Consider the following 13894-nt stretch of genomic DNA (forward strand, 5'->3'; position numbering starts at 1 on the left):
AAAAATTTATTTACAAATGTTATTTTTATCTTTTCCAAATGAAAAAAAATTAATTTATCAAATTTTTTTCTTTTTTCATGTAAAAGATGTTCTCAATTCGACCACCTCATGTGTAAAGAAGAAAAGAGGTCCATCCCATGGCCCAAGTAAGCTTCTTGATGGAAAAAAAATGTAAAATGAGTACTTATGAATATGGACAACCAAACTCTGGTGATGAGGACTGTAAAACTTTGGTAACTTCTATTGGAATCATGGCAAGAACACACATCCCAATTATCTACCAAGACTTTTGGAATGTGTCACATTCATTTATAGATAGAGTAACAAAAAATTTAGAGGTAATTATTCATGCATCGATCAAGAGTTACTTGCAATGGTATTTTTATATCCTTAATTTTCATATTTTTGTGTTATAACCAATTTGTAGGAATTTTATGATTTAGAATATATCTCTTCTGAGTATTTGAAAGATCGAATCAATCAATGTTGGAAGGGTTACAAAAATACTCTATATCTGAAGTATGTCAAGGGTAAGGATCCTCAAAGAGCAAAGAAAGAACCTCCTCCACATTTTGTTAATCTAGAATAATGGCACCAATTTGTAGACATTTGCAATTTTGAGAAATTTAAGGTATATCTAAAGTAGCTCTTGTTATATTTTTTTCTTCTACAAAAGTATAGTTTTTTTAATAGGATTAATGCGACCTATGAGTGCTCGCAATTTTGTTAATAAAAGTAAACAAGTATGCTCATCTATATTAGGTAGACAAAGTATGGCCGTTGTTCGACATGAGTTGGTAATTGATTATGCTTAATTCTACTTTAATTATTTTTAATTTTATTTGTTTCAATGTATTCATGCATTTGAATTTGTTGTACCTATTATACACCTCAACATTTTATAGGCAAAAGAGCGAAATTGTGCAAGTGATGTAGAAGTGGGTAGAGGTGAAGTATTTATTAAAGCCCAAACCAAAAAGCATGGTAATAGTCAATGCCCCGAAATTGTGGTAAGTGGTCCAATCCCCATTATTGTTGTATATAACCATAATTTTATTCACAATCTTATTTTCACATTGTTAACTAATTTTCTCACTTCATAGAAAAAAAATCGAGAAATTGAAAGCTCAAATCCGCAATCTAAACTTACAAGTGCGAATGATGCCCTTGCATAGGTACATAGTGTTTTGTTTACACATTAATTTGTTTCAACTATATGATAACCTATAATTATATTTATGTTTATAGGCTCTTGGGAAGGAGGGTAAGGGGCATGTTCTTGGATTAGGTAGTGGGGTTTGCATGTCTGTTTTAAAGAATGCAGATCATTTATTAAAGAAAAATCAGAAGCTTGAAGAATGAATATTGTTTTCATTCCTATTTAAAAGGAAAGAGGAATGAAAACAATATTCATTCTCATTCCTCATTCCCGCATGCCAAACACGTCCTTAATGTATCTCAAGTTAGCATAATACTTATAAAGACAATGCTTAAATAAAAAATAAAAAATAAAAACATCCATAAAATGTCTATAAATTAATTATTAAAAATAATAAACAATTTAAATTAATTTTACTTTTTTAAGACTAATTTTCTATTTTGAGATATATAATGAATCAAATTAATCAATCAAATCTGTTTAGAGCTTAATGAAACAATTTTAATGGCCTAAGTATTAGTAATCCAAGCTTAACAATAGCCCATCGTTCCATGCATGAATAGAGAAACGCAACTATTGGAGTCAAACTTTGCAAAATCTGTGGCCATATGCATGAGAATCCCATATTCAAAGCCAAAAGAATTTTAAACCCATTATTACCTTTTGTAATGTGATTAGTTGCATAACTCTTGCACTAATTTTTACATTTCCTTTGTTTTCTTCTTCTAAGATTGTATATATAAAATTGTAAGCCATCTTCAAATAATAAAAGAGTGAAGTTTCACGACATCATCCAATGCTTTTAATTTTAGCATTAGAACAAGCGATAACTTACATCCTCACAGTGCACCCTTATTTTACTATTTCCTTTCTATAATATAATAAAAAAAATGAATTAATGGATCGGATGGGGACGAACAAGACGAATAGAAGAAAGTAGCTCCTAAAGAATTTTTCAAAAATATTATAATTAACCTTCATTGTCCTAAAAGAAAAAAACATAGATTGACTACATAATAGTAATTTATGATAATTAAATTAAAGAAAATAGTCAACTTTTATATGAGATCTAATATACTTATTATATGTTGTTCCTTCTAAACTGATCTTCGTAATCCAAATAGAATGAAGTCATCTACCTTTTGAATTATATCTTAATTTATTCCTTTGGTTACAAATCTATATTTTTCTATGATCATTTGATATGTCCTTATCCATAAGGATAAGTACCATGACCATGAACTTAATATATATGGTCATTAATTTTGGATTACTTGACTCGATACAAGTTAACCATGTCTATGATCAAGATATCATGTTGCCTAATACTGAAAATATATATGTTACTACCTATTAAATTATTGGTTCCCTAAGTTAAAAGAGAATATATAATTCTTTTAGAATGTCATTCACATATAAAGTTAAACTAATTAATAATTTAATTATCAGTCCAATATCTTTTTAAGATTCATAACATATATAACATAGTAGCATAGAGATATTGTATATTTAATTGGTATAGCTTTTAAGACATTAATCTCATTAGTTCCTATACAATTTATAATACATATACATTAGCACATGCAACTTGGAATCCAATTCTAATAATTTAGGTATGTCATTTCTCCAATTAAGGAAGGTGATATACTATACTTAATAGTGGACCGCCCAAATTGATTAATACTTGTGAATAATTTATCAAATTACAAAGAAGTAATGGTTTATATCTTTTATATACACTCATATACCTTAATAATATACAATTAGGATGTGTTTGGTATATGGGAATATAGAGTACGAATGAGTATCTCATTTATTTTTTTTTTTCCTTTATTTTCATGTTTAAATAACTTAAATGATAATAGAAATAAAAATCAAAACTGATTCCAATGGAAATGAAATCTAGCTTAAAAGTGGGATTTCAATTCATGATAAGTAGGAGATATTTTAATTCCCTAGTGCAAGTTATTTTTAAAATTATTATTCAAAAATTAAAAAACTAAAGACTTTTTTAGATAAGTTGTTTTTAAAAATATTTTTTTTATTTTGATTTTGTAAAAAGTCAATTGTAAATTCAATTTGTATAATGTAAACTAAATTTAATTCATGTCTTATTAAATATAAAATAAATTAATTAAAAATAAATACTTTTTAATAAACTATGAGTACTGATAATATAATAAAATTATAAATTAAATTTTTTTATAAATATTATAAAAATATAGATATTAATATTAATTGATTTATTTTGTTACAAACAAGAATAATTATTCAAAATTAATAATTACTAATTCTATTCTATTTTAAATGAATATAAAAATAAATAAAATTTAACTTTTTAAGGTATAAATGAGTCAAATTTTTCATTATATGCATAAATTTATTATTCAGAAGATGACATTATGAGTTATAATTTTTTAAGATATAAATAGTCAAATTTTTCATTATATGCATAAATTTATTATTCAAAAGATGACATTCTGAGTTATTTTATTTAATCTAGGAGTAATTAATTACTTTTTTGAATTTCAAATTATTCTTAAAATAGAGAATTTAAAACATTAATTATGTTTATTATTTTTTATAGTCTTTATATACATATGGTTTTAAACTATTTTTTCAAATTATTTAACTTATTAATAAATTTAATACAAAGTCTCATTTGATTTGAAATTCATTTTCGATTTTCTATTTCAATTTGTTTTTAAATAACTACAACCAAATAATCATATAAATTTTTATAAATAATTTTTTTTTTAAATCACATGCCCAAATATGTTTTTATTATTCAGGAAAAAAAATGAAAATTATTTAAAACTATATACAATGCAATATTTTTTAAAATAAAATTAAAATTAAAAAATTATTTATAGATTTTTATATACAACCAAATAATCATATGTATAGATTTTTTTTCATTTTTATTTTTTATTTTACTTAAAATCGAAATAAAACCAAATTATTATTCTAATCTTACATTCTATATGCATCCAAATATAAGAATTGAAATTACCAAATTCATTCTTATTTAAAAGGGAAGAGGAATGAAAACAATATTCATTCCCATTCCTCATTCCCACGTGCCAAACACACCATTAATATATCTAAATTTAGCATAATACTTATGGAGACAATTCTTAAATAAAATAAATAAATAAAAACAAAACATCCATGGTGCAAGTTATTTTTAAAAATATTATTCAAAAATTGAAAAAACTAAAGACCTTTTTAGATAAGTTGTTTTTTGAAAATAATTTTTTCTTTTAATTTTGTAAAAAGCAGAAATTCTAAATTCAATTTGTATAATGTAAACTAAATTTAATTCATAACTTATTAAAAATAAAAAATAATTAAAAATAAATACTTTTTTAATAAAATTTGAGTACTGATAATGTAACAAAATTATAAATTATATTTTTTTTATAAATATTATAAAAATATAGATATTAATATTAATTGATTTATTTTGTTAAAAATAAATTATAAAAATTAAAAATTAATAATTTCTAATGCTATTTATATGATTTTACAAATATCCTAAAAATATAAATATTAGCATCTTATAAAAGCATAATTAATTTATTTTGTTAAAAACAAGAATAATTATTCAAAAATAATAATTACTAATGCTATTCTATTTTAAATGAATATAAAAATAAATAAAATTTAATTTTTTAAGGTATAAATGAGTCAAATTTTTTATGCATAAATTTATTATTCAACTAGGAAGATAACATTTTGAGTTATTTTATTTAATCTAGGATTAATTAATCACTTTTTTGAATTTCAAATTATTCTTAAAATAAAGAATTTAAAACATTAATTATGTTTATTATTTTTTTATAGTCTTTATATACATATGGTTTTAAATTATTTTTTCAAATTATTTAACTTATTAATAAATTCAATACAAAGTCTCACTTGATTTGAAATTCATTTTTGATTTTCTATTTTACTTTGTTTTTAAATAACTACAACCAAATAATCGTATAAATTTTTATAAATATTTTTTTTTTTAAAAATCACATGCCCAAATATGTTTTTATTATTTAACAAAAAAAATGAAAATTATTTAAAACTATATACAATGTAAGATTTTTTAAAATAAAATTAACATTTAAAAATATTTTACACCATATGTATAGATATTATTGACAATTTATTTATTTTTTTCATTTTCATTCTCATTTTTACTTAAAATCGAAATAAAAACAAATTACTATTTTAATCTTACATTTCTATATGCATCCAAATACAAGAATTGAAATTACCAAATTCATTCTTATTTAAAAGGAAAGAGGAATGAAAACAATTCCCTATTCCCGCATACTAAACACACCCTTAATATATCTCAATTTAGCATAATACTTATAAAGACAATTCTTAAATAAATAAAAAAACAAAAAAAAAAACATACATAAAATGTCTATAAATTAATTATTAAAAGTAAAAAATAAAACAATTTTAATTAGTTTTACTTTTTAAGACTAATTTTCTATTTTGAGATATAAAAGTAACTGTATTGATAATATGATTATTCAAGATTGGGTACAACCTTTTGGTATGTACCAAAAAGTGAATTTTTAGTACCATAGCAAGGTCCAATTGCGTCTGATGAGAACTTTGATTTTAATGGGACAGAAAAGAGAAGATAATGCTATTGCCATAAACATAGGTACACTTTCTTAAACATTCTGTATTAGGAGTAACAGCCACCATCATCTAGAGGAAAGAAACAAAATAGTAAAGAGATTCATGGTACAACTAGTTGCAAGTATAGACCTTACTGTATTAGGAGTAACAGCCACCATCTTCTAGAGGAAAGAAACAAAATAGTAAAGAGATTCATGGTACAACTAGTTGCAAGTATAGACCTTACTGTATTAGGAGTAACAGCCACCATCATCTAGAGGAAAGAAACAAAATAGTAAAGAGATTCATGGTACAACTAGTTGCAAGTATAGACCTTACAGTATTAGGAGTAACAGCCACCATCATCTAGAGGAAAGAAACAAAATAGTAAAGAGATTCATGGTACAACTAGTTGCAAGTATAAACCTTACAGATCATCCTGCATAGGTAAAATTTGATAAGTCTTAAGCCCCTAGGAACTTATCAACCCTGGCATTTGTTGCCCTAGACAGGAACTTCATGCAAATTGGTTGCTTTATTCCTGCTAAAGCAAGAATTGAACTAGGCAAAGTCCATATTCCGTCTCCACAAATCAAGCCAGAAGCTACTGCAGGTCCAAAAGCTTCTGCCTTAGCTTTGTTTATCCTTTGCCATATAAATAATATTAAGCTACCAACACACATATCAATGGCGAAGTAAGGGCCCAGATAAAATGGTATTGCCATTGCCATTGGGATTGGAATGAACTGCGCCCTCTTTCGACCTATAGTATCCCTAACCAAGTTCACGAGAATTGCTGCACCAAAAAACACACAACAAAGCGTGAAACAGTTCTTTGGTAAATTGGAGATGCCCTCTACCCCAAGAACAGCCATGTTGCGGTAGACCAGAGCATAAGGAGCAGGGTATTCACTTCCACTCTGCCCAAGGTCATCAAAAGCCTTGTAGAACAGCCAAAAGACACAAGGGGAGATGACACAACCCATTGCAGTACCAATGAATTGGCTCACAAACATTGAGCGTGGTGAAGCTAAGGTTAGATAACCAGTCTTGAAATCCTGCATTAGGTCGGAAGCCGTTGATACAATGTTCATCATAACTCCACAGGCTGCCAGGCCTGCTATAACTCCACCATGTGCAGCACCAGCCCATGCTCCAATGCTAAAGATGGCAAGCTTCCCATAGGTGGATGCAAGAGACCAGTCAGTGAGCCCACACCCATATGCATTGCAAAACGCCATGGTAGGAGCAACAAGATAGATAACCAGTATGTAGTACCATTTGAGTTGGGGAAATATGTGAGGCAGTGTGGCCATGGAGATTGCAGCTATTGCAATGTACCCTCCAATAGCAAATGATGTTGGAATTTGATCTTTGAGGAAAACTTGTGTCCGACGGGTATCATTGTAAGAAGTAGATGAGCTCCTAGGAGAGGAGCGATCCTCAATGGGTGGGACACCACTCATATTTTTGTATTGGAGTTGGTAAAACAATCCCAAGAGAGTTTGACCCAGTACCTTGAAAAAGTTATATAGCCCATCACCTAGGATTGTTGCAATGGCGATGAATATCTGCATTAGGACATAACATAATGTTAGTGAGAAATAAATGAAGTCTGTAACGGGGTTATGATATACTGGCCCTATGGCCATTCTACTAGATAATGACCTTGTAACCTTGAAGACCACGAATGTTGCTTGAGGGAAGGTCTGCAGGGTACCAATCACCCTTTCTAGTTTCTATAAGCGGCCACATTAGTCCCCAAGAAAGAATTCCTCCAACCAGCAGCGATATGTTTACTATATACGGACAAATCATCCCCACTCCAACATAAGTTGCCGAGAAATCAAAGAAAAACCTGTAATTATCAAATCAAGCACTTTCTGTCACAAAATGAATTGAAACTCATTATAAGTAGGCTGCTTAACATGGAATTCTTATCAACAAGTTAATGCCTATATCATGGCACATTGAGTTACTTAATGTAAAATCTTAGCTACATTCTACAATTTCAATAACTTGTTATAACTTTTGTTCACTAATTAATATGCATCAACACCAATTATTAATGCTATCTTAGAAGGGTGCTACACTTGCATACTTGTATTTGTATGCTTTAAGTCCAAACGTAGGGAAGCCTGCAAATCCGCAATCGTCTCCAGCAGCAAAAAACCATTGGAAGAAACCCCACAAGAAGCTGAAGGAGAAGTACTTGCCCAATACTCTAACTTGTTTCCTACAACCATCAAATACAAGAAACAATTAATGAGAATCCACAAATTTTCATATGCCTATTTTCTATCTAGATATCTTAAGGGATATCAAACCATGTAGCGCCTTACTTTGCCAACTTGGCTCCTTGAGGAGTGTGGAAACTGTTGATGAGATGAGCAGTTGCAGTACCACTTGGGTATGTCAATTTGAAGTCTACAATCATGATCTGAAACCAATAACATACTATACAAATCAGGATTGCAGACTAACTCCCTTTCTATATTTAGTTTGAGAAAAATTAAAAGTATGTTTGATAGTGATTTTAAAAAGTGTTTTCAACATTTATAATATTTTAAAAATAAAATTTTCTAAGTGACAAAAATATTAAAAGTGCTTCCTAGAAAACTATCAAATGGATTCTAAATGTCGATGCATATCCTACAAGTAGTTAAATTCAGTAAATTTTCTTGGTTATTGAGTGTGAGTTTGGAGGACAAACCTTTCGAAGAGGCACGACAGAAAAGAGGCCAAGAAAGCTAACAACAAAGAGAAAGCCAATCATCCATGCTACTGCTGGGTTCTTATATTCCTCTTTGCCTCCAGCATTTTCAGATTGTTTAGCAATAGCTTGACTCATTCCGAAAAGGTAGCTTCCAAAACCTCCTATTTATACACAATAAATCAAGACATTCAACATTTCTATATATACACATAGGTCTAACAATCTTCACATTTGCTTATTATTTTGGTATTAATGATCATATACAACAAGTGGCTTACAAAATTAATTGCTTGTTGAGCTACCCCGGCTTCCTTTTTGGGTGCATTCAATATATGAGAACAGGAAATAGAAATGAAAAATATATTTCATTTTTTTATTCACTGCTACTACATTTGGACTGTATATTAGAAATAAGAATAAAAGGATAAAATTATTCTACTTCCATTCCTCTCTTTTGTATTTGGTATTTTGATTCGTCTCTATTCCTATTCACAACACAATCTCATTGCATAATAGATCTTTTTTTTCTAAGAAAAAAAAATACTAAAATGGAAACAAGTTTAACAAATGAAGTAAAAGGGTTAGACCTAGTTAAGAAGTCTGGCAACCCTTGTTAAGAATTTAATATATCTTTTGTTAAGAATCCCTTGACTTGTAAAGAAAATTAGTTACTTTTTTCATAGGGTTGTAATTTGGGCAGATTGATGGTTAATATGAGGTCAGCACAAATTAAGAAATAATTAGCCCAAGTTCAACCCAACTTGATTTCTAACTCGAGGTATTTAACTCCAACTTAATTCAACCTCATTTTTTTTAACTCATATTAAATTTGGATTGATTGGATTAGACTCGAATTGATTGGGTATAGACTTGGATTAACTGTGTTAGACTCGAATTAGTTAGGTTGATTGGGTTGCATGATTTAAAATCCTATAGTGGTTTTTTTATTAAAAAAAAAATCTATATATTTATACCAAAATTTAAATAATAAATAACACAAAATTTCAAGATAACTATAAAAGTAAAAAATAAATTTATATATCTTTCTAAAAAAAATGAAAAAGTATATTATATAATTATAATTTGATATTTTTTCTTTTTTTTTTAAATAAATATTATTATATATAATATAAATATTATAAAAACATTAAATCGGACTAGATCGGGTAGTTGAAATCTTAACCTCAACCCAACCAAAGTTGAGTTTGGGTCGATAAAACTTAACTCAACTTCGCATTAAAAATGTTTGTTGAATTCCAATAAAACATAGTGTTGGGTTAAAGTAGGGTTGAGGTAATCAATTCAAATTTCACCCCTACTTTTTCGATTCATTATGCGGTGTCAATTGTATCTATCATCACTTGTATATATTATTTTTTATTAGGAACATAAGAAAACAAAAAATAAAAAATAAAATAAAATAAAATAAAATATACTTTTAAGAATATACAGATTCCCACTTAAACAATTTTTAGACCAGTACATGGTAGCTGCTATTTTTAAAAGTTATTTTTGGATGATCGGGCCCTTCTTGCACTCTTATCCTATGGCACGTGGGTGCATATGAAAATACAGTACAAAAGGGTGTTAAGAGATAAGGATATGTACTTGTGGTCTATATGCCCAAAACAATAAAAATAAAAAATAAAAGTTTAGCTGTGTGTGGGGTGTAAAACATTCCAGAGTCAAAAACAGAAGGACAAAAAAAGGGGAAACATTCAAACAATTAAAAACCTGCAAATTGAGAAAATAAAAAGGGAAAAATTATTAATTTTATATCAATAAAGTTTCTTAAAAATTAATTATTAAACAATAATTTTTCATCAAAATTTTCAATCTTTTATCAGGAATTTATTTTTTATTTATTTATATTTTTTTTAGCCAAACATAAAATAATGGTAGTGTTAGGGAAAGGCAAAGGAAAATGTGAAGGAGACAAACCGCTGAAGGCGATGCCAGAGGAGGCCACGACGCAAGTCTGAATAACAGTGTTCTCTTGTCGAGTGAAGGGCTGCTTCAAGAGCCCAGACTTGTCAAGAATTTTTGTCCAAACCGAGACGAAGAAGAAACCCAAGAGCCCCGCAGAGACGTTGAGGGAAGGGATGATGCCAGTGGTGAGGTTGAGTTTCATCACTATGAAGGTGAAGAGCACTGACAGCACGAAGCTCACCACGAAGGCCCTCACTGTCAGTTGTTCTCTCCATGATGGTACTTCCTTGCCTTCAAAAATCCGCTCCACCGACATCTCTTCTTCTTCTTCTTGGTTCTCCTTCTCCTTCTCCTTCTCCTTCTCCTTCATGTGTTCAGTTTCCACTACTGAATTGTAGTTTCCATCCAAACCATTCTCTTCATCTCTTTTGTGATCCATTTCTTTTCTCTGTTTTTCAAAATGGGGACGAGTTTGGGTATGAGCTTTGCCAGAGATTATGTTATATATATATTATACATAAATGCTCTCTAAAATTAAAGTTGATATATGGCAAGATTAGTTAATTATCTTTTATCTTTATCACATGATTCACATCAATGTGAATGGGGCACCTAAGGAATGACGATAATAAAGTTGATTTTCCAGAGTGTGGGGGGTTGGGGTGGGGCAGTGATAGATCGGAAAATGACAAGGCGTGTGTTGTCTGATTTCTCATAAACATTATCATCAAGACCCATATCAGCTACTGGACTCCACATAAAGTTGTACAGTAAGTCATCATTGACTGTGATGTGCATGTGCGTACACAAACTCCTTTCACACCGTCTTATTTGAAAAATCAATTGATGTAGCTCATCACCTACAAGTCATTATTTGGGTGTGCCAAATGATAATCATACCAAACTTTTAGTATAGACTCTTGATTTATGTAATACAATTTAAATAATTGAATAAAGATATAAAGAAATAAGATTTCAGTATATATATATATATATATATATATATATATAAAAGAGATAAGTATAAAGAGAAACCAAACCTAGTGGAGGGGGGTGGGTGGGGTGGGGAAGATTTCAAAATTTATTTTTGTTAGGGCCTTCGAAATTACGAATGGGTTCAACCCCCTTTTTGAGCAATGATTTTAAAATTTTCAAGAGGGGCATTGGCCCTCCTTGGCCTAGGGTGGCTCCACCACTACCTAGACCAAACCACAAATCATGAATTGATTGGACTATGTTTGTCAATTGATAGTGTGTTAAAGAAGAAAGCCCCAGTGTAGTTTCATTAATTAATAGAACTTATATATAATTATTTTTAAAATTGACCTTCCACTCATTTAAGAGGCTAGACAATGATGGGGCCATCACAAATGAAAGGAGTTAATCATTGATGTAAATACAGAAACGTTTAGCTGTAGAAAGAGAAATGAAGCACGCGTAATCATTCTTTTCTAATGAGAGAGATTAATCTATCACCGTCTAGGAGGAAATGGACAACTTGTTCCTCGGAAATTGGCTTCAGCAACTTTCATTGGGGCCATGGAAGTATGGAACCCATAAGAAATACAAGTCAACTCTCGATTTATTACCAGTGGCAGGGGGAAGGAGGGTTGGTAGGGGCAATAAATTCATCAAACTCGTCTTAATCAACTCTCTCTCTCTCTCTCTCTCTCTCTCTCTCTTCAAACCGAAGACGTCTGACACTATAGGGGAGCTACGCTGTAATGATCGAGTAATGACCTTGCATGTAAAATATCATCTTAATCACATGAAAGTTAGGCATCTAACAACTTATATGGCTTTCAAAGAGTTCACAAGAGAGCACAAATCATTCAATGAGTTGGGCAAAAAATTGTTTAAATAAGATCAAGCAAATAAGTCCGCGCCAATTTTCAGTAGCAATTTAATAATATCAAACATAGCGATGGCTATTTTTTCCAGGAGCTGTTTCCCAGGGCATTAAAATAAGTCAAAGTAGAATATTGTTAGGCATCAAGAACTCTCGATCTTGTTGTTTGTTGTTTTTTATATGAAAGAAGAATCTTGGATATGTGGAATCAGTCTGACAAGGCTAAGTGATATTTTTTCATGAGGGTCATATTAGGGTTTTAAATGTATACCATGAAGGACCTGTACGCACCTGAACCTAAGAATAAATCTTAGCTCTACGATATTTTATATATATAGATATATATTGGTATTTTAATATGTAATATACCAGATATTTAAAAACTGAATAAATAAAAAAATACACGAGATGATGCGGAAGTAGAAATTGGATCTTCTTTGATATTACTCTTCATAATACATTTAATGGTATTTAGACAGTGGTGCTATAAGAATGATCACTTCTTGTTCACAATCTAAAGGCCCTCAAGATGACGATAGGTGGGACTTAACAAATGAGTGGATAGTTTCAAATTTGTTCTACTTAAGGTGAACAAAATCAAATGTCAATAATTATAACCCGTTGACTCGGGCCATAAGGTCAACTATTATAACTCGTTGACTAGAGTCATATAATATCAACTATTATAACCCGTTGATTAGGGCTGAATATGTTAATAATTATAATCCATTGACTAGAGTCATAGAAATGTCAACAATTATAACTCGTTTACTAGGGCTATAGAAACCAAAGTCAAACAATTTATTTTATTAATTCAAATTTGCAAAACAAAATATCATATCTTCAAAAATTTTTATTTTTCATGAACAAATAAAATTTTCAAATATACTTTCCATACAAAACACATATTTGATCGATGTGAAAAGATAAAAATAATATTTTTACATATTTCAAAATACAATATAAAAATGAAATTATTTTTTTATATAAAAATCTGCCTTAATTTCCCTTACCTTGAAGAAGCGCTCAAAAACTTGAAGTATTTAGTTTGACGAATTTACTTTCTCCTAATATTATATCATACACAATTATCTAAAGGTAAAAATTTGACAATCCTAAAAAAATTTTATTTAGTATTAGGGATCCTAATTAAATTTTCATGCTAATATTATTACTACCTAATATTATTTTCAATATCTTAAACAATAATAATATAATTTAATGAATTTTCAAATTTTTTATAACTCATATTTCTTCTAAACCTTATTCAACCATTTATTTCTTTTGTATACTAAATTAAATTAAAACTTTTATTAAAAACAATTACTATATTCGATATCCTGCAACATCCAAATAGCCCTAACAAGTATCCAAATCACATAATTCTTACTATTATTATTATTATTATTATTATCATTATTCTTATTAATCCCAATGTCCCCTCTTACTTAACAAAATACTCCATGTACTTTTAACAACTCCAACCGCTCCACCAATTCTACTCATTATTATTATTTTAATTTATTTCACTACCACCCTTTGCCTCTCACGATTACATATTATTATTATTTTTTCTTTAGTGCCTCAAATCCAAAATCAAGAAACATGC

At 29.0% G+C, this 13894-nt stretch overlaps 1 protein-coding gene across 1 annotated transcript; it reads right to left on the reverse strand.

The window, feature by feature from the left end:
• Positions 1-5819: 5819 nt before the first annotated feature.
• Positions 5820-10929, reverse strand: LOC117904904 (probable metal-nicotianamine transporter YSL7). The gene is made up of 6 exons (XM_034817715.1): positions 10449-10929; positions 8505-8668; positions 8134-8231; positions 7893-8027; positions 7460-7649; positions 5820-7362 (listed from the first exon to the last, which is right to left on the reverse strand). The coding sequence occupies exons 1-6, from the start codon at positions 10873-10875 to the stop codon at positions 6256-6258; spliced, it is 2121 nt and encodes a 706-aa protein (XP_034673606.1). The 5' UTR covers positions 10876-10929; the 3' UTR covers positions 5820-6255.
• Between the last annotated feature and the right edge of the window lie 2965 nt (positions 10930-13894).

Source organism: Vitis riparia, chromosome 17 (assembly GCF_004353265.1).
Source record: "Vitis riparia cultivar Riparia Gloire de Montpellier isolate 1030 chromosome 17, EGFV_Vit.rip_1.0, whole genome shotgun sequence".
Taxonomy (NCBI): domain Eukaryota; kingdom Viridiplantae; phylum Streptophyta; class Magnoliopsida; order Vitales; family Vitaceae; genus Vitis; species Vitis riparia.